The sequence below is a fragment of the Geotrypetes seraphini genome, chromosome 8 (genome assembly GCF_902459505.1).
Source record: "Geotrypetes seraphini chromosome 8, aGeoSer1.1, whole genome shotgun sequence".
NCBI lineage: Eukaryota > Metazoa > Chordata > Amphibia > Gymnophiona > Dermophiidae > Geotrypetes > Geotrypetes seraphini.
In genome coordinates, this window is record NC_047091.1 from 61,481,591 (window position 1) to 61,504,247 (window position 22,657).

At 42.5% G+C, this 22,657-nt stretch overlaps 1 protein-coding gene across 1 annotated transcript in view; it reads left to right on the forward strand.

Annotated features, from left to right (window-relative positions):
• The first annotated feature begins 4,426 nt into the window (after window positions 1–4,426).
• MEIS3 (Meis homeobox 3) overlaps window positions 4,427–22,657 on the forward strand; it is a 171,534-nt gene continuing 153,303 nt past the window's right edge. The window contains exon 1 of the mRNA XM_033957346.1: window positions 4,427–4,586. Within this exon, the coding sequence (XP_033813237.1) occupies window positions 4,575–4,586 (12 nt within the window). The 5' untranslated portion in view covers window positions 4,427–4,574. The remainder of the gene's footprint in view (window positions 4,587–22,657) is intronic.

Here is a 22,657-nt window from a genome sequence, read left to right on the forward strand (position 1 = left end):
GGGCTAGACCGTAGAGTACTTTGAAGCAGAGGCAGGCGAACTTAAACTTTACGCGTGCTTCCGTTGGTAGCCAGTACAACTGCCGGTAGTAAGGTGACATCATGAGCACACGCACGTGTGCGTGACATCATCGCATGTGTGGATGCCATCTGGGATGGGGCTGGGGGGCGGAATGGGACGGAGCTGGGGGCATAGCCATGGGTCCGGATTTTTACTACACTAAATATGGTAACCCTACCCAATGGAGTAATTTTACAGAAGTCCTTTTGTACATGTAAAACCTGGTTTTTATTTATTTGATTATTTTATTTATTTTTTTTTTTAGCCCATCCTCCCACAGGAGCTCAGAGCGAGTTACAAATCAGGTACCCTAAGTATTTTTCCTATTTGTCCCAGTGGACTCACAGTCTGTCTAATGTACCTGGGGGCAGTGACTTGCCCAAGATCACAAGAAGCAGTGAGGACTACAGGCAGTCTTTACACGAGCTGCTTTGGAAAGAGAAATTTGCCGATGACCCTCAGTCGCAAGTGTGGACAGAAACGGGGCGGTTCCCAACCTATCCAAGAGCTCATCTTTGCGAAGAATACGCATCGAATTCGGAGATAGCATTTAAACTCCTGAAATCGATGCGAAAACAGGTGGGATTATCGGGTTTGGGATCAAAGTGCTGTGGGATTTGCCCTAGGACTTCTAGATTCTTCCCTAACCCCAAAATCCAACATCTGCCGCACCAGACTAGTCACCTCCTCAATATGAAAGAAAAAAAAAAAGTTTACAAAATTCCCTCTTGGCGCATTTCTTATCAAATATTCTGTGGCCGCAAGCCCTTTATTGCTGCTCCAGAAAACATACAAGCCCTGGGGCACGACAATTGCGCACCGTCAAATGCACGCACCGAAAAGTGCAGACAGGACAATGGCGCCCCATCAATCGCACTAGTGTTAGGGTAAGTTTTAGATGCGGATTATGGGACAAAGCAGTTCAATCTCTTATTGATTTATAACCCTTTAGGGTTCCCATAATCCGCATCTAAATAAACTTTAACCTAACACTAGATACCAAGTGAATATTTTAAGTGCAATGGGAGGAGGGGTTTCCCCCGACCCCCCCATCAAAAAAGAGGATTACTTTGTAACCCTCATAAAGAAAAAATAGTATCCGCTGTATGGAGCGCGATTGGCAGGGCGCCATTGTCCTGCGCGCACTTGTCGGTGTGTGCATTTATTTATATACCACTAATATCCTAAACGGTTTATATTCAGGGACTTTATCGTATTTCCCTTTCTATCCCGGTGGGCTCAAACTCTATGGGGCATGACTGATGGGGCGTAATTGCCCGTGCGCGCATTTGACGGGTCACGAAGCCCTGGCGGTGTAGGCGGATGACGTTTGCATGGACAACCCACCTAGGTAACAACCCCATTTGGAGTCACAAACCACAGGCTGAGAAACCCTACCTTAGAGTGGGTCACAAGTTCAGGTAAAAAGACTGTATTTTAACACACTTCGCTTTAAAAGGACAGGGCACATGGCAGGAGTCTTTTCTATAAAGGGAAGTAGGTGCCTACTTTACAGGAGAGATGGGCACTGATTTTCAACAACATAAGATGTCAACCGATAAGTGTGCTTGCTCTTTACAAAGAGGGTGCAACCTCTGAAAAGAGATCACACATACAGTACAAGTATACACACCATGCAATATCAGGAAAAGAGCATACCCTCTTGCAAATATGTACATTCTTTGTAACAAGTATACAGTGTTGACAACATTCCTCCTGAAACAAGAAAAAAAAAATTCCCTTACAAGACATAGGAAATGATAAGATATGAAAATGTTTTGCTCATCCCTATAGAATGTGAGTGTAGTTAGTACATAGGCATGAAAAGTGGTGTGTTAGAACCTAAGTGTAGAAAATACTCCTGTAAATTAATTGTATACGTTTGAGGGAAGGAGAATGGGGACTTGTATACACTTCCCCCTCCCCATTCACGGTTTCGACACTCACATATTCACATATTCGTGATTTTTTGAGGGGAGGGGAAACCCCCCCCCCCCCCATAGTTTGCATATTTCCACCTCTTTCCAGCCTTCTTCCCAGCATCCCGACCTTACCTGGTGGTCTAGCGGGCTTTCGGGGCAGGAGCGATCTTCCTACGCTCCTGGCCCGTGTAGATCGCCAATAGGAAAGGGCTGCCGTGATTTCCCGTCTCGAGAGCCGGACGAGAAGTTATTCGCGGTTTTTCTCAATTCGCGGTCCGGCTCTGCCCTTATCCCCCGCGAATACCGAGGGAGAAGTGTGCTGCCTTTTTGTGGCTATGGCATTTCAAAGCTGACATTTAAGGAGGATTAAGTGACTGCCCAGGGTCACAGGGGGCAGCACTGGGATTTGATTTCACAACCTCTGGGTGCAGAGGCAGCAGCTCTGCCAGTGAGCCACACCTTCCCCGCCTATGCTCCATCCATGTACACCCCCCCCCCCTTGGAAATTATACATACATTATGTGTATATTTACAGAATAGTGCTTAGGCAGATTTGGGGCAGTTCTAGGTGTATTTGCAAACATGTATACACGTAAATGTTAGCACCTAAGCTATAGAATTGCTGTGTGTATAAAAAAAACTGAAGGCATTTATGGGAAAAAGTTTTGCCTCAGAGTTGAGAGTCACCAACCCCCCCCCCCCTCCTCCTCCCCAAACTATGCAAAGGAGCCTGGTTTGATCTATCTTGCGGGACTGAAATCTCAGAAGACAAATGACGTCACGCTCTGCCTGAACAAATAGGATCCTTCCCCCCCTTTTGAGGTTGCTTGACACATTGTTCTTACCGTGTCCTGCTCCCAGGGATATTGTGGAACTGAAGGGGAGCATGCTTAAGGTGTCTCCCCCCCATCCCCCCCGAATTAAAGGCTGCAGTAAGAAGGGGAGGGGGGAATATGCAAAAGAGTATCTGTCGTTTAATTACGCGAAGAGAGAAATAATGCAGTTGCAGTGTAAGAACCAAGCGCATTGCAGCCTGTTATAATGACCCTTTTATATGGAAATAAGGTGAAGTGGCAGATGTAAAACAAGCGAAACAGCAGCAATAATAATAATAATTAAAGCAGAAAGAAGTCGAAATGAATCAAAGGCATCCCAACAGAGTGAAAATAGGACAGGAGGATGTCCTAACCTACGTGGATTATTAAAGGGCCACTGTAAAAAAAAAAAAAAAAAAAAAACACACACAAACAAAAATACAAAAGTTACACCAGTCAGACAAACAGTACTTTGATCTAATCTGGGTGGGTTTTTTTTTTCAAATGCAAATCAAAACAATTGAAACGTGGTCGAAATTTTTTTCACAGAAAAAAAAAATAATAATAATCCATTTAAATTTTTTCACAAAATTAATTTTTCCAATTTCTTTGAAAAAAATGTAGTTCTTTACCCTAACCCTCCCCCTCCCCCCCTTTTCCATCTCTCTTTAAAAAAAAAAAAGTGCTGGAGATTCTGTCACACTAGCTAAAACTGAGATGAGGAAGGACGGCCCCGGCGCCTGTGAACTGTTCCCCCCCCCCCCCCACCCCTCCAGCAAAGATTGTTGGCCGAAGCTAATCTCCCTCAGAGCTCCAGTTTGCCGGGCAGCATAGAAAGAGTTAAAAAGAGCCCTCGTACTTCCGGATGTGCTCATAGCTTTGGGCTGTGAAGCTCCGAGAGGGAGAGAGAGAAGAGAGAGCATCTCCTATACATACACTCATAGAAAGATCCAAGCGTCTTAAAGAGACTGGCTGCATCGGAAACCACCACCACCATCAGCCACTGCTGACTCTTTCACTTGTGAAGCCTTTTTGCAAGACCTTCTCCAGAAAGCAAACAAACCAAAAAACTGGGGAGAGGAGAGGGGAGGGGAGCAAAAAAATTCCACCGGCACCCAATCGTCCTGCTTTTATGCTGAGCGATGCCTTGGCTGGAACTGTGAATTAAAGCCCATCTTATAGAAAGGATTTTTTTTTTCCTCCTTCCTTGGAAGACCGGTGTTAGGGGAGCTCCACGACTGGGAAGAAAATGCAGTGAAAGGTGGGGGGAGGGAAGAGATGTCCAGGCTTTAGAAGAAGGACAAGAGGGTGTTTGGGGGTCTGGTCCAGCAGCCCCCAACCCCTCCTTCCCTCCCCACACACCCAACCACCAGGTTTTAAGGTCATCAGTCATTTGGATTTTGACACATCTGAAACGTTTGATGGACAGCCCGGGCGGCCAAAAGGCAGAGGATCCGGAATCCACCCCGAGAAACAGCAGCTTTCGCTCCTCATGCCTCTGGCTTCTCTGCATTAGCCGCTCGCTAGCACTCAGCTGAGGGGGGTTTCCTGCCTTTTTTTTTTTTTTTTTTTTTGCAAGCTACAAAATCCACCTCCTACCTCTCCCCCCACCCCCCCAGCCCCCCAAAATAGACTGAATTTAATTGTTTACAGTTGATGTTCTGGTCTCTTCTCTAAAAGAGTCGAAGCTGGGGGCTTTCTTCCACTCCCCCCCCCCCCTTTGCAAAAGGAAAAACAAAAGCCCACAGTGGATCGAATCTTAAGCAGCAGGCTTCTGATGGCACAAAGGGTAGGTCTTGCATTGTCCCCCCCACCTCTGGCTGCTGCATCCGTCTTGCATGCTCCGGCTGGCGGCTAGAGGAGGCAGCGCTGCCCGCCGCCCGGGAGGATGAGCAAGGGGGGGGAGGCATTGCATTTGCTTTCTATTTTGCAAACTCTCCCAGGGGTTAATTGAGCGTTCGTTGATGGAGCCTCCATGTATGTTCCTGTTCGTTGTATTTATTTGCTGGCTTTTTTTTTAACTTTGCCTTTCTTGGTAAATCGGGGGGGGGGGGGGGGATTCTTTTGTTTTCTCCAAATGCCACATATTTGTAGCAGTCTCAACTTTTTAAAGTTTTGGGGTTTTTTTCAATGGTTAATGGGAACTGGAAAAAAAATTGTTCTGGCATTTGCTTCCTGTGTGTTTACCATCCCATTCTTTTTTCTATTTTTTTTCTTAACCCGTGCCCTTTCTGTATATAGCCGCCTTACACACCCATAGCAAAGGGCAGCTGAACATAGGCACCCTATCCATTACCTTCCCAGAGTTTACAAGGCTTGAAGCGCTAGGCATGTATTTTAACATCTTGATTTTTAAGCCTCTGAATGCATTTTTAAGCCTCTGCATGCTGGAAGTTCTGATGCTTCGTTTGTTCTTTCAATATATCATTTATTTTGATGTTAGCAAAAATGGCAGAGCTCTGAAGTTTTCCTTTTAGTGGATTCATTTTCACCTAGGATCTCTTTAAGTTTAGGAAGGTCAGGCAGCATGGCTTAAGCCCTTGGGGGGTTTTAATGCGGTTGAACTCACCAAACTTTATATGCCTGTTCTGGGGGTATGTTTGAAGTCGTTTAATTTCTGGACAGTCAACTTCCCATGACCAGATACATATGTATATTCACGGAGGGGTTTCTCTTGATGCATCTTCTGCAGATTAAAAAGGGATCGGCAGAGTAGTACTCCGATATTAAAAACAAAAAACAAAAACACCCAAAACACTAGTCTAGGCTTAAATAAAAAAATGGATTAACTCACAGATTCCAGGAACGCCTGGAATATACTTTTTCCAAAGCAATTTTTTCTTTACTTTAAAAGAAAAAGAACTGAGCGTTTATACATCAATGCATATTTTTAAAAGTGTAAGCAAAGGATTTTAATGGCAAAGAAAGTGGGTTTCCCAATAAGACAGGCGCCTCAGTAGGCCTAAAGAAATTTTATAAAAAAAAAAAAAAATAAAGTAAAAATAATTAATTCTCGTCTTTTTAGAAAATTTGAATATGTATCACAACAATTTAACATTTGAGGACAATAAACACAGTAGGCTTTTGAAAAATAAAATAGCCAACTTTCTGAGAAAGTGACACTTAAATCGCAAATGGCTTTAGCGGTGCGATGGGATCCTCGAATCGCCCGAGGCGGATTCTAAAAAGATGTTAAAAAGTGTCTCAAAGAAAGCTTTCCTGTTTACTGAAGCAACAGAAACTCCCCGCTTGATTTCAAAACCTTTTTAAAAAGCAAAGCACACTGGTTAGGATATTCCTAACAAATTAATGGAGAAGAAAATTGCTAGATTAAACTCTCTAGGTGGTTTATTTTTTTTTTTTTAACTTAATGCAGCTTGATCTGAATTGCAAAAGTGTGAACTGAGCCGGTCGGAGGTTGCTTCAACAAGAATCACCCTCCTGTGTCAACAGCTCTTTAAGTTCGCATTTTAAGTGGGAGAAAAGTAAAAGTTTAATAAATTATACAGGTCCCAGAGCTCACGTGCAGAAGACAGTCGTGTGCTTTCCTGTTTTTAAGGTAAAACCAAACTCTTTACTTGAAGCAAAATTAGTACTGAGACGATTTAAAGGTTATGAGGACAAATAATCAGGATGATTTAATCACAGCTGGGAGTTAGACCCTGAAACATCCTCTCACCTCGGTTTTTTTTGACATCATAAATTCTGTAGCTGTCCCATTTTAGGCCTCTTTTTTTTTTCCAGCGTGGAATTTTTAAATCAGATATACGGGTATTATACTTTGAAAGTAATTCCAGAGAAAATCTTTAGTGGGCTATTATTTATTTTTTTAAATTTTAAATTCCAAAATCAAGTAGTTGAGAAAAACTGCGCTTTCAGGAGAAAAGCATAACTTCAACAATTCTGATTGTCCCAAAGTCTGCAGAAATAAAATTCATTATACAACAGGAGAGAGAGAGAGAAAAAAAACTAACACTAACTTAAGAATTCAAAATAGCGCATGAGTAGATGTTCCAAAAGCCCACGAAACAATGAGGTCCCCTTTAGCTCCAGCAAGGAGCTCGGACTAGTTTGTTCTATTAGACAACAAAAAAACTGCACTCCCCAAGTTCTTGAGAGATGCCCAGATTTCTCCGTCTTTCTTTTCGTGCCCCTCTGGATATAGCCTCAGCTTTCTCCTTCCCTGTGGCGGATATAACTCCAGGCTTTCACTCCCTGTTAGTGTGGGTATCTTGGTGATTATAAGCCCAGTTAGTTTTCTTTCCCTATCTCTGGGTAGATATGGCCCAGTTCTCTTCCCCTGTCTCTCCAAATATATTGGAGGATATAATCCACTCTCTTTCTTTCTAGCAGTGTTTTCATAATAGTGAATATTACCCTAGGCTTTCTTACCCTGACACTGTGTTTATTGCTTACAATCCCAGGTTCCCTCTCCCTGTCAGATTGTGGACAATGGTGGATATAATCTAGATCTCTGTTTCTCACTGTGTGTATACTGTGAATATCATTACCCCAGTTCTTTCCCCTTGTCACTATATGTTTCTTGGTTTGATATAACCCCAGATTCTTTCTTTTAGTGTGTGTATAAAAGTGGATATAACCCCCAGCTCTCTTCTCGTTCACTCTTGAGTTGTGTGTGTGTATAATATATACTATTACACTCATGCTCTCTTCTATATATATATATATATACCTCTATATATATATATATACCTCTTTTATATATATATACATATATATATATATATATATACACCCAGCTCTCTTTTCGTTCACTCTTGAGTTGTGTGTGTGTGTATAATATATACTATTACACTCATGCTCTCTTCTCTCCTATATATTATATATATATATATATATATACACACACCCAGCTCTCTTCTCGTTCACTCTTGAGTGTGTGTGTGTATTACACTCAAACTCTCTTATACACACACACACACATATATATATATGTATACTCAAGAGAAGCCCCCATACAGAGAGAGAGAGAGGGGGCTTCTCTTGAATGTATGTATATATACATACATACAGAGAGGGGGGGCTTCCATGGTTGTGGAAAAAGGAAAAAAAGATTACATATAGAGAATGCAAGACTATATAGAGAATGCTACAATATTAACATTATTATCACGATTTGTTTAGTACCCAAGAGAGGTACACAGCTCTGTACAGAGAAATATAATGGACAGTACCCAGTTTGAGCTTACAGGCTGGTCACATCAGATAAGAGCTCAATAAAACATTTAAAGGGATAGTGTGATTCAGTGAAGGATTGATAGTGGGGCTGTAAATATGGAAGGAGAACTCTAGTTACGGATGTTATTAGTTGATTGTTCTAAAGTGCAATAAAAACATAGAACATGGTCTCTGCTTCTAAAACAGGTCATTTCTCTAGGCTTGCTTCAGTGAAGAACACCTAGGCCAAATTTGGGTGGCAAAAGGGTTTTAAAATTACCTCTCCAATTGTAAAATAATAGGAATGCACTAAGGTGGAACTAATTTAAAAAGGTCAGCCTTTATTGATTAAAGGTATAAGGAATTAATTTACCTAATTGGCGAAAAATCCAATTGAATTAAAAACTTGCGCATGAATGTATTTATATAAGAAAGGTATACTGTAGGAAGGGGAAGGGCAGGTTGGTGGGGCCAGCTCTGAAACACATATTTCATATTTCTATAGCAGACACGGAAAGTCCCAGAGTGAATGGAAATGAGAAATCATCACCTTATCTGCGGGATTTACTTAGGCCATCCGTTCTCAGAGCAGTCGCCCGTTCAGATCGCAAAGCCTACCTGATCTCAGCCATGCCTTCACATTCTCAAGTCTTTGTGCTCGTCCCAAGGTTTTCTCAAAATCTGCCACTCTTTGCCCTCCACTGTCTCCACAGGGAAGCTATTCCACGTATTCACAACTGTTTTGATGGAGAATCATTTTCTGATGTTACCCACCCTGAACCGTCATTTCATGACCCTTTGTTCTAGAGCAGAGATCTCAAAGTCCCTCCTCGAGGGCCGCAATCCAGTTGGGTTTTCAGGATTTCCTCAATGAATATGGCATGAGATCTATTAGCATACAATGAAAGCAGCGCATGCAAATAGATCGCATGCATATTCATTGGGGAAACCCTAAAAACCCGACTGGATTGCGGCCCTCGAGGAGAGACTTTGATGTCCCTGTTCTAGAGCTTTCTTTTCACTGAAAAAGCAGACTTTGCTCTACTAATATCTTAGAAGTCTCTGAATGTCTCTATTATATCCTCGTCTTTCTCCTCTTAAAATATGTCTCGCTTGATATGATTTAGGGGGCCATTCTCAAAACTACCTCTGAATGTCCTCCAGAACTAGAAACTCTAGATGAGGTCCCAAGAGACAGAACTTTTAACAGTTTTCTTTCCCGCTATGGCTCTCCCTGTACAGCCTAATATTGCTAGAGTTTCTGCCACTTCTTTGGCAAGCTGTTCTATCGAGTGCATGGCAATATCTCATCCTCACCGGTTACGGTTCTTTCGCATTTTTGTACTTCAAAAGCATAACTCTAAATCAGGGGTAGAGAACTCCAGTCCTCAAGAGCTGTATCCCAGTCGGGTTTTCAGGATTTCCCCAATGAATATGCATGAGATCTATTTGCATGCACTGCTTTCAATGCATATTCATTGGGGAAATCCTGAAAACCCGACTGGAATACGGCTCTCGAGGACCGGAGTTCCCTACCCCTGCTCTAAACCCTCCGGATCGAACTTTAGTTGTTAAAGTCTTGACTACTGCTACTATGACTATTTATCATTTCTATAGCACTGAAAGGCGTATGCAGCGCTGTATATTTAATATTCAATAGATGGTCCCTGCTCGGAAGAGCTTACAATCTAATTTGGACAGACAGACAGGAGATCTCAGGGTTGGGGAGTTCTAAGCAGAAGGAATGATACAGTGGGTATAGGTATCTGACAGTGAGTTGGAGTTTAGAATTGAAATCAGCTTCAAAAATGTGGAATGTTTAGATCACTCCACAGTTTCCACTTCACTTGGAGTGTCCTCCTTGCTTCAGATCTTTGTATCATGCACAGAAAGGCAAACTTTCCCTACATTTTAAAAACTATTCAACAAAACTGGACCCAGTACTCGTCCGCCAGGCACCCCACTGCTAATCCCCCTTCTCTTTGGATCAAACTCCATTTATCCTCATCTTCTGTTGGCTATCTAATTTTTAACCCACTTTACAGCCAGCTCATTTATTTGGCTCTTGTATAAAGTAGTTGCAAAGGCCTTCCTGAAATCCAGCTATACCGCATCCAGCAATCAAAGAAATTCAGCAGGTTTTTTCAGTGACCTCGTTCTCTGGTAAGACCATGCTGCCTTGGATTCGCTAATCCGTAGCACACAACATAACTATACCATGCTTCCTTTTATGCTATGTCGTTATATTTTTATTTATTTGAATATACAGTAGGTCACATCTTTTTCAGTTGTATCTCAAGGCAAGTTACATTAAGATAGAAGAGATGTTTTCCTGTCCCTTGAGGTCTTACAATCTATGCGGTATGTTTCCTAAAGTGTATTAAGAACATAAGCATTGCTGTACTGGGACAGACTGAGGTCCATCAAGTCCAATATCCTGTTTCCACTAGTGGCCAATCCAGGTCACAAGTCCATGACAAGATCCCAAAAGAGTAAAACAGATTTTATGGTACTTATCCTAGACATAAACGATGCTTTTTCCCAAGTCCATCTTAAGAATGGCGTACAGACTTTTCATGCAGGAAATTAACCAAACCTTTTTTAAGTTCTGCTAAGCTAACTGCTTTCACCACATTTTCCGTCAGCAGATTCCTTAATGCGGCATAACAGGGTTATTGCATGAGGGTGTTAAGGTGTTCTGTTGTAACATAACCGTTAGCATGCGCATTAGGGGATTTTTCTGGGAGACGGAGTGATGTAGGTGTGGCATGGGGGCATGGAAACATAATCATGGCGCATCCTCGTTACTGCATACTAATGGAAAAATAGCGCAGTTAATGCTGGATCATGCAGCACTTCCTACACAGGCATTGCTAACTGCTCCCATGTTAAAACCTTGCAGTTATGACCTTCATAAAACATTCCCCCTAAAAGAATAGCGTTAGTTTTGTAGTAAACATGTGCTATAATCCATGTTACCTGCAAGTCCTTTTAGTAAACATACCCCTAAGTTTGTACCTGATGCAATGGAGGGTTTAAGTGACTTGCCCAAGGTCATAAAGAGCCTCATTGGGTTTTGAACTAAGCTTCCTTGGTTTTCAGTCTGCTATTGTTAACATTAGGCTGCTTCTCTATTCCGCTACTTGTTTACTACTTTCAATAAAAAAGAAGTTCAACCCAAAACAGTTTATATCAAGCAATAAACATAATAATTAAAATATCTTCTAAATAAAACATAAAAATATACAAGTCATACTAAGGGAATAACTTAAAAAAGTCATTTTCATGTATATGTTGCAAGAGTGGAGGATTTTTAACATAGAGCCTAACTGGGCCAAGTTTCGCAAAATGGCTGCTTCAGGGGCTAAAATAACCAAATGAGTGTGAAAACAGGAATGCACCGGACCACCTGGCTCAATTGTAGTATTTCCCTCTCAAACACTCATGTCATTGAGCAATAGCACCAGTGTTTGAGAGGGAAAGACTACAGTTATGCCAGGTCTGGTGCATGCCTGTTTTCACACTCATCTGGTTAACGGCACGAGTGTTTGAGAGGAAAAGATCACAGTTGAGCCAGGGCTGATGCGTGCCTGTTTTCACACTCATCTGGTTAATGGCATAAGTGTTTGAGAGGGAAAGATCGCAATTGAGCCAGGGCTGATGCATGCCTGTTTTCACACTCATCTGGTTAATGGTACGAGTGTTTGAGAGGGAAAGATTGCAACTGAGCCAGGGCTGATGCGTGCCTGTTTTCACACTCATCTGGTTAACGGCACGAGTGTTTGAAAGGGAAAGATCGCAACTGAACCAGGGCTGATGCATGCCTGTTTTCACACTCATCTGGTTAACGGCACGAGTGTTTGAGAGGGAAAGATCGCAATTGAGCCAGGGCTGATGCGTGCCTGTTTTCACACTCATCTGGTTAACGGCACGAGTGTTTAAGAGGAAAAGATCACAGTTGAGCCAGGGTTGATGCGTGCCTGTTTTCACACTCATCTGGTTAACGGCACGAGTGTTTGAGAGGGAAAGATCGCAATTGAGCCAGGGCTGATGCGTGCCTGTTTTCACACTCATCTGGTTAACGGCACAAGTGTTTGAGAGGGAAAGATCGCAATTGAGCCAGGGCTGATGCGTGCCTGTTTTCACACTCATCTGGTTAACGGCACGAGTGTTTGAAAGGGAAAGATCGCAACTGAACCAGGGCTGATGCATGCCTGTTTTCACACTCATCTGGTTAACGGCACGAGTGTTTGAGAGGGAAAGATCGCAATTGAGCCAGGGCTGATGCGTGCCTGTTTTCACACTCATCTGGTTAACGGCACGAGTGTTTGAAAGGGAAAGATCGCAACTGAACCAGGGCTGATGTGTGCCTGTTTTCACACTCATCTGGTTAACGGCACGAGTGTTTGAGAGGGAAAGATCGCAATTGAGCCAGGGCTGATGCGTGCCTGTTTTCACACTCATCTGGTTAACGGCACGAGTGTTTGAGAGGGAAAGATCGCAATTGAGCCAGGGCTGAAGCGTGCCTGTTTTCACACTCATCTGGTTAACGGCACGAGTGTTTGAGAGGGAAAGATTGCAACTGAGCCAGGGCTGATGCGTGCCTGTTTTCACACTCATCTGGTTAACGGCACGAGTGTTTGAAAGGGAAAGATCGCAACTGAACCAGGGCTGATGCGTGCCTGTTTTCACACTCATCTGGTTAACGGCACGAGTGTTTAAGAGGAAAAGATCACAGTTGAGCCAGGGTTGATGCGTGCCTGTTTTCACACTCATCTGGTTAACGGCACGAGTGTTTGAGAGGGAAAGATCACAATTGAGCCAGGGCTGATGCGTGCCTGTTTTCACACTCATCTGGTTAACGGCACAAGTGTTTGAGAGGGAAATAGTAAAATTAAGCCAGGTTTGGTGCATGTCAGTTTTTACACTTTTCTGTTTGTTTTAGCCCATGTATATGTAACTACATATAATATAAAATATAAAAGTGCAGGCCATTGTAAAAGTACCCAAATTGACCTGATGGGCATATATTTTGCCGGTAGATGTGTGCAGGGGCAGAATTTGAGTGAAGCACTAATTTTACACTTAAACTAGGTGTGGGCAATTCCAGCTGCTCAAGAGCAGATGTAAACATTAGCAGCTGCAGTGTAGCTGCGATTTCTGCCACTTGCAATAGTATTTTGTAAAGACAAATATAGGCCGACGCTCAAAACTCTAACGTTGTGCAGAACAGCCCCAGTAAAAATATCACCAGAATAGCCCTAAAAAATAACTTCCAAACGCTCAACGCTAATGGATGCAAATTATAATGCAAGCTGTTAGCATTGAGCATTGGGAAGATAAGGGAGAGGAATGTGACTTTTGTACGTGCAGGAGAGTTGTTCAATAAGCTCTGCTTTTGCGTCCATGCACGCAGCAAACCCGAATTCAAAGCACACTTTGGCACCTGTTTTCTGTGACTTTAAATATAAGCTTTCCCATTTTTTTTTAACTTCCAAGTTTAAGCTGGAAACAGGCGTCCAATGTCTACTTTCACTTGCACACATTTGTCTCACTGCCATTGTCCAAGTTTAGGAACTTGCTTCTAAATTACAACCCTCCCTCCCCCCTTTTTTATGAAGCCGCATTAGGCTTTTTTCTCGCCATCCACGATGGTATTAGTTCCAACACTCACAGGAATTCTTTGAGCATTGTAGTTAAAACCGCAGCGGCCAGTGATAAAAAGCCTAACGCGGCTTCGTGAAAGGGGGGGAGGGGAATTAAAAAATGGCAGATTTTACGGACAGAATCATTGTGAATCCTCTCTTCAAACACCCTAATGCCTGCTCCAAACTGACGTTATGTTTCAGTGGTAAGGACAACTTGTCTGGTGCACTATTTTCTGAGCATTGGGAGGGAACAGGAAATGACCTCATCAGCATTCGTTTGATGACATTCGCATGCTATTTGCACTGGGTTTTTTTTTTGTGCGCATGTTGTCTCCCATGCTAGAGCCCTCTGAGCATTCTGCGCTCACTTACGCTGGTGTTAATCTGGCGCTTATCGCCTCCAGTACCCGCATTTGGTTTTGAACATCAGCCCAATAGGCACCCACTTGCCCTCAAACTAGGCACCCTCTTAATAAATGACCCCTCCACATGCTAATTCCTGATTGAAGCACAACTTTGGAAACTTCATTCATTTATATCCAGCTGAGGTTAAACTCATGGCTGGTAGTTACCAATCTCTTCTTCATCATTATTTTTTTATAATTAGGAACAATGTCTGTCTTTCTCTGTTCCTCTGAGTCTGCTACTGCCTGCAAAAGGTGACTGAACAGAACGCTCAGTGGAGCTACCAAAGCCTTTCCGAGTTCCCTTGATATGTTAGGATCATCCCGTCCTTTGTGATTTCAGTTCATCTACTTCCATCCAAATGTTATTTGCTGCAACCAAAGTGGTATCTACCTGTTTTTCGAAATGTACTGCTGCCAGCTGAGGACTTTTTCTAACTTTAAAACCAAAGAAATACAAAAAGGTGAGGGGTGGCCTAGTAGTAGGACTACTCCCTCTGCACCCTGAGGTTGTGGGATCAAATCCCAGCACTGCTCCTTGTAACCCTGGGCAAGTCACTTGATCCTCCATTGCCCACCACTTGGAATGTGTAATCACAAAAAGGTGGTATACATGTTCCATTCCCTTTCCCCTTTGTTCAGAATTTCTGCTTTTCCCTTATCAACTTCCATACGTTCCTCCTTTTTACCACAGTTTCACAGTCTCTGATCTTTCTCCCTTCACTATAAAAAAATAATATTGCTTACCACTTTGTTTTTTTTTTTTTTTTTTGTCACATCCATGTTTGCCTCCTTTCATACCTTTGCTGTCCTGACTTCCTTCCCTGCTGCCCTTGGCTTTTCCAGATATTCTTTCCTTTGTCCTCTTTTTGAGATTCTTTATATCTTATCAATGCTAATAATTTTGCCATTACCCTCACCTGTTTTCAAAAATATATTGTACTGTTTTTCTCTTATCTTTCTGTACTTTCCTAAAATAAATATCTGTAACCTTAAAATTGCTTCCTACAGTTCAGCTATGTTCCTCTCTGCCACCCTCCAAGTGCCTCTGTAAGATTCACCCCCTCTTATGAAAATTAGCACCTTGAAATCCAGGACCCTGACCTTTCTGTGACCTCTTGCTGCCTTTGCTCTTATATTAAACCACATTATCTCGTGATCACTGGACCATAGGTCACTATGTGTTTATTGTTTGATACATAACCCCAGCTTTGCCTCTCTATCATTTATAAAATCTTTATATAACACTTACCCATTTCAAAGAAGCGACCAAGGCCATTTACTACAAACAGTAAAATCACAATTAAAACATTCTCCTCATATCTTCTTTTCCCATCCAACTCTTAGAAGCCTTTCTAACTCGGAGCCTACCTTGGGAAAAACTAGGGCTTTAACGTTTTATGGAATACTCCATAGTTTAATTTCAATAGCGACGCACCCAGACGCTCATTCCATAACACAGTGGGACAGTAATAAGCTGTCAATTGTGCCCTGAGAGTCAGTGAAGTTCGCTAATATATGTGTGAAACAAAATTCTACATCCAGCAAATAAAGTAATCAAATTTTTCAAGTTTTATTTAAAATTTGATTAATCGCTTAATCTTACTTTTAAGCGGTGTACAAAAAAATAAAAGTTTTAAACATTCAGGGAGGTACAATATATGAGACATGGATTTAACATACAAGACTTACAGTGCCAATGGGGAAGGGAGGTGAGAAATATAATATGAGATAGGAAAGAAACAAATATGGGAAAAACATAAGGTAGGGTTTTGAGAAAAGAAGAGGAGAAACTTGCAAATCATTGCAATGTTACAAAAAAGTGTATAAGTGAACAAGTGCAAAGTGATGCATGTGGGAAAGAGGAACCCAAACTATAGATATGTGATGCAGGGTTCCACGTTAGGAGTCACTGCCCAGGAAAAGGATCTAAGTGTCATTGTTGAGGATACGTTGAATCCCTCAGCTCAATGTGCAGTGGCAGCTGCTAAGAAAGCAAATAGAATGTTAGGAATTATCAAGAAAGGAATGGAAAATAAAGATGACAATGATATAATGCCCTTGTATCACTCTATGGTACCGCCGCATCTCGAATACTATGTGCAGTTTTGGTTGACGTATCTCAAGAAAGATATATTGGAATTAGAGGTACAGAAAAGGGTGACGAAAATGAGGAAAGGCTAAAGTGGCTAGGGCTCTTCAGCTTGGAGAAGAGACAGCTCGGGGGTGATATGATAGAGGTCTATAAAATACTAAGTGGAGTGGAAAGGGTAGATGTGAATCACTTGTTTACTCTTTCCAAAAATACTAGGGACTAGGGGCATGTGATGAAGCTACTATGTAGTAGATTTAAAACAAATCAGATAAAATATTTCTTCACATAACGTGTAATTAAACTCTGGAATTTGTTGCCGGAGAATGTGGTGAAACAAGTTAGCTTAGCGGGGTTTAAAAAAGGTTTGGATAACTTCCTAAAAGAGAAGTCCATAGGCCGTTATTGAGATGGCATGGGGAAATCCACTGCTTATTCCTAAAATAAGCAGCATAAAATCTGTTTTACTACTTGGGATCTAGCTAGGTATCTGGGACCATGCTTGGCCACTGTTGGAAACAGGATACTGAGCTTCATGGACCTTTGGTCTGTCCCTGTATGACAATTCTTATGTTGTTATGTTCTTAAAAACAATTAATGCAACACCATAGCAGTTAGCACAAAATAATTTCCACATTAACATCTATGGGGAAATTTTGTAAATGGCACCTAAACGTTAGGCCCCAAAGTAGTGCAGGGCTAAGCGCAATTCTAGAAAATTTGGGCAAACTTTATAGAATCACACTTAGAGGTACCTATAGTGGGCTTAGGTGCTGGTAGGAATCCTAAATTTAAGTGCACCCTATTTATGCCAGGGTTTTCTTGGCCTAAATGGGGGCACCTAAGTCCAAAACAGGCACCCCCATGACAAACACACCCATGATCTGCCCCTTAGCTACGCCTACTTTTTGATAGGCACCTTGGACTAGGGGCCGGAATGGGATGATTCATCACGGCCAGTTCATCCCAGGATGTTTCCTCGTAGCCGCCATGAACTGGCCACGATGAATCATCCCATTCCGAGAGAGGATGGGTAATGGAGAAGAAAAGCTGTGGCAGAGTGCCATTCTGAGAGGGGATGGGGCACAGGGAGAAGAGAGGGGGGGGGGTTGAATTTTTATTGGGGGGGGGGCATTGCATTTGGGGGCGAGAGGTGGGCAGGCATCACCTCCCAAATGTTGAATCACGCGGAACGGGAAGAGAAGGGGAGGGTTGAGTGCTTGCAATTCGGGGCGTGTTTGCCGGCATTTCTTGGGAGAGACATTGAGCTGAGGGATTGGTGGTGGAGGACCTCATGAGGAGACACGCTGGACTGGAGACAGCGGAAGAGAGAGGTACAGATGGACAGGGACCCTGCATTATGGCTGATTTAGCGCTGAAACAGCCACGATGAAATGGCTGCGCTGAGCTGGCTGCGCTGAATCGTCCATGATGAATCATCCTAGACTGCTAGGCGCCTACCTGAAAGTGGTAGGCACCTACTGTCCAATTGAGTCCAATTAAGGTTAATTGCGAGTTGTTAATCGCCAATTCTAGGCGCTGATTATATCATTTAAACAATTAAGTTAGATGCCTAAATCAGCTAGGCGCACCGATTTACCAGTGCCTAACTTTGGGCGGCATTTATAGAATTGGGGCCCTAGAGCATAACAGTGCGGAGAATGCGCAGGAACTGTGCTTTACCATTTAACATGGGGGATTAGTTGCTCCATGTCAATGCAGCCGATCACATAGCGCTGTTTATGCCCCCTGTTTAAGTAAATAGGAAGCTACTGGGAACAACCCTATTAGGGCTGGATTCAGTAAACAATGTGCAAAATTCGGCTTCGGAAAAAAAATCAGTGCTGAATGATATTCTATAACGGGTTTTCCGGGATTGGCGTACCTTACAGAACAGCACGTTGCACCGGGATCCGTGCTCAACTTTGGGCGTGAGGAGGCCCATCAACTGAAACCAGGTATCCAATCCAATCCTTAGCTTAATATACCGATTCATCCCTTGCAAGAAGGCCTCGACTCGGATAACAGAATTTCCTAAATTCAGCTAGAGAGTAAGATAATTTCTACTCTAAAAATTATCTTGGAACAGAAGAATCAACCAGAGATTTTTGAAATAAATAAAAGGAAGCTCATTCCAAATTGTTGCCGATAAAAAAGCAAAAGATTTGCAAAAAACGGGATATGGTTTTGACTCTCTTAACTGATGGGAAGCCAAGTTTATATTTCGGAATATTTCTTGAATGGGACGGTAAACAGGAATTGAAAAAGACAAGAATTATAGGGGGGAAAAAATCCCACGTTTGAATTGAATTCTCCATAACACGGGAAACCAATGAAGTACCCTAAATAAAAGGGTCACATGATCGTATTTATTCTTACCAAATATCGATTTTGCCGCAGTATTCTGAATGAGATGCAATCTTTTCAGGTTGCATTTATTCAGACAGACGTAGAGGGAATTAGCATAATCCAATTGACAAAATAATTCAAGTTTGCCTTCAAGTTTATTAGGATTTTATATACCGCCTATCAAGGTTATCTAAGCGGTTTTTTACAACCAGGTACTCAAGCATTTTTCCTCTCTGTCCCGGTGAGCTCACAATCTATCTAACGTACCTGGGGCTATGGAGGATTAAGTGACTTGCCCAGGGTCACAAGGAGCAGCGTGGGGTTTGAACCCACAACCCCAGGGTGCTGAGGCTGTAGATCCAACCACTGCGCCACACACCTGAACCAAAACTGCAAAATGCTGCTGAAAAAACAAATGGCATACTCATCTAAGCATTCTAAGACTAAGGAAACATAAATCCCAGTGAGCAGGTTGGGTATAGCAGGGGGTGTCCAACCTTTTGGCTTCCCTGGGCCGCATTGGCTGAAAAAAAAATTTTCTGGGGCCGCGCAAACGCTGCAGCAAGACAGAGGAGGGAGCCGGCAAGACGGTAAGCTCCCGGGGGCAGCAGAGGAAAACACTGTATCGCCCTTGACCGGGGCCGCACAAAATACTTCACGGGGCCGCTGCGGCCCTCGGGCCGCAGGTTGGACACCCCTGGCATAGACCTACATTATTCTAAAACACTGCATGCATTTTAAGGAAACACTCCTGAGCCACCCTGTCTTTCTCATGGCCACACGCCCTTAGACACTATTCTTTTTTTTTTTTTTAATATCTTTATTCATTTTAAAACTTTCAATAAGTGCAAAATACATTACAATCACTTTACACTTTAGCCTCACTTAATATTTCCAATAACGTATACTTCACATCTTATATCCCTCCCCCTCTTTATACATAACCATTGTTCTTGAACATAAGAAAACATCAAATATCCCCACCCACCCTCCCTACCCTGGACGTGTGTATACAAATGGAAAAATACTCTTCATTCTGCACAATAAGTTGTTAATGGCTCCCAAACATCCTTAAATTTCTGGGAATGCCCCCGCTGTATGGCTAGTAACCTTTCCATTTTAAAAACATGGCATAGTGAATTCCACCAGAAATGATAATTCAGTCGATCCCAATTTTTCATAATTTGTTGTACGGCAACCCCTGTCAATAGGTTCATAAGTGTGTTAGCAACAAAATAATCCAAAAAGGAAGGACCCCCCCCGCCCCCTCCCTCTGCAAATAAACTAGGTAAACCAAATACAATTTTATTATAAGCAAAAAATTAACATAAAATCATATCATATATGTAAAGCCAAGCCTCATAATAAGTCCACCTTTTTGAATTTTGTAGACTCACTTTGATGCAGTGTGCAAGTTTCCACGGCGTTTTTTGGTGGTTAATATGCCCTCTTCCATCCAGCCTTTAAGCCTTGTCATTTGAAGAGTTTTCCATTGAGCGCCATCTACTGGGCAGTCCCCTGAGGAAGGCTTCTCCACAGAAGCCGAAACACGGACCGTGTTGGGTCTACAAAATTCACAAGACTTGGACTTTTTATAAGGCTTGGTTTTATATATATGATATGATTTTATGTTATTTTTGCTTATAATAAAATTGTATTTGTTTCTTAAGGTTGATGTGTTCAGTCCCTTCCCCACTCCTTCTTTGGTCTTCATAAGTGTGTTTACAGCAGATTGGACATTTCTGTACAATTTCAGTGCCTTGCATGCATTAGAACACTTCTCCACGCTGAGAATTTGGCAAGCAATTAGCTTCTAATGTTCAGCGCCATATATAGAATTCCTCTGTTAATATAAAGGTTTTGTGGTTACTGTGTGTTAATTTTGAGCCAATTGTCATTCAGTGTTCAACACTGAATGAGGATTGGTCCGTCTACTGACAGCTGAGCGTGAATGGACCAATCATTGCTAAATTTTGGTGAATAAATGAAGAAACATCTGAGAGGGGATATGAGAGAGAGGTTTATAAAATTCTTATGTTCTTATGTTTAGCAATATTATTATCTGTTTAGTTTAGTACAAAAGATGAGCGGAGCAGAGCAGGTAAATACGGAACAGTTATTTCTGCCTTCAGACTGTACCAGGACTAGGGGAAACTTGATGAAAGTAACAGCAGATTTAAAACAAATTAGAGAAAGTATATTTTCACTCAACAATCAGGCTGTGGAATTTGCTGCCAGAGGATGTGGTTGAGGCGTCTATCACAGATGGGTTTAAGAGGGGTTTGGACAAATTCCTAGAGGAGAATTCCATAAATAATTATTAGCCAAACAGATCTCAGAAGACTACCACTCGTTCCTGGGAGGGAACTGCAAGAAATGGATCTGTGTTTTGGGATCTCTAAGGTACTTCCTGGCTCACTACTGCCAGAGACAGATGCTGAACTTAATGGACCTTTGTTCTGACCCAAAATAGCTTATTGTATGTTCTTCTCAAGTGCTAGCTATGGTCACACAATATTCAGTCCCCTGGGAGGAAGTAAAGATTTCTCTTTCTCTCTCTGGTCTTGGTAGGTACTTCGGGGGGTCGAGAGGGGTCGAGGGTCAAGAGGTGGGGTCAGCTCAGCCTACTATAATTTTATTAATAAGGGGATGGGAGGAATTTCTGGTTCACCTACCTCATCTGGGAGATGTAAGGGTGCAAGAAGAAGAATAACAGTAAATCATGGTGGCACACAACAACCTGTGGTAACGCAGGTCACGTTACACCATCTGACACCTTAAATTCCCAACATTAAAGGAAAACCTTGCATTCAGGCTTCAGGGCCTGTGCACATTTCTGTGCATTCCAGAGTAAGCTAATGCCTTCATTACCATGGGATTTTAATGATACCAGACTAGCAGGCTCTGTTCCCCCACCCCCACCCCCAACCTTCACAGAAATCTCTCCTGCATGGATTTCTAAGCTCTGTGCACAAAAATGTATGCACAACCTGATGCAAAGCTGTGAGCAGAGCTTACCACGCTTTCAGGCATCAGACGGAGTAAAATGGTGTGGCAGCCGTGTTAGTCCACTTTTGAATGCAATATATAGAAATTAAAAAAGGTGATACCTTTTTATTGGACTAACTTAATACATTTATTTGATTAGCTTTCCAAAATTAACCCTTCTTCTTCAGATCAGCCTGTATGTGTGTGTGAATGATTACAACCCCGGCTCTCTCTCTCCAGTCACTATGGGCCTGATTCCACACTTGGCGTCTAACCCTGCCTAATTTGTAGGCGCCAATCTGCGCAATTATTAATCAACTGCTAAGCATCCTTTAGAGAATCACGCCTGGCGGCACCTAGGCAGACTTAGACATCGCTAGGCGTTCACTGGCACCTCACTTGCACACCTAGTGATGCTTAAGTTTACCACGCCTATTCTCCGCCCCTAACCACACCTACTTTTTTAGGTAGGCATCATCAGGCATCATAGGGTGCCTCGGTTTAGGCATCGCTAGGTACCACACCGATATCCGCACACAACCTTAATTGTCATTAAAAAATAATTGCTTTTTAAAAATGGGTTTTTAATGGCGTGGTCAATTACCACGCCGTCGAACCCATTAAAATTCAATTAAGTTGCGTGCAAATTTGTGTTTGGCATCGCTAGGCGTCTGCGATTAGGGTGTCTAGCGGCATCTAACCTAGGCACTGATAAGAACATAAGAATAGTCTTACTGGGTCAGACCAATGGTCCAACAAGCCCAGTAGGCCGTTCTCACAGTGGCCAATCCAGGTCACTAGTACCTGACAAAAACCCAAGGAGTAGCAACATTCCATTCAGAATCCTAAAGAATAGCAAGATTCCAGATTCCCAAAGAGTAACAAAGATTCCGGAATCTGAAGTAGTAACAACATTCCAGTCTACCGATCCAGGGCAAGCAGTGGCTTCCCCCATGTCTTAATAACAGACTATGGACTTTTCCTCCAGGAACTTGTCCAAATCTTTCTTAAAACCAGCTATGTTATCTGCTCCTACCACAACCTCTGGCAACGCGTTCTAGAGCTTAATTATTCTCTGAGTGAAAAAAATATTTCCTCCTATCGGTTTTAAAATTATTTCCCTGTAACTTCATCGAGTGCCCCCTAGTCTTTGTCATTTTTGACGGAGTGAAAAATCGATCCACTTGTACCCGTTCTACTC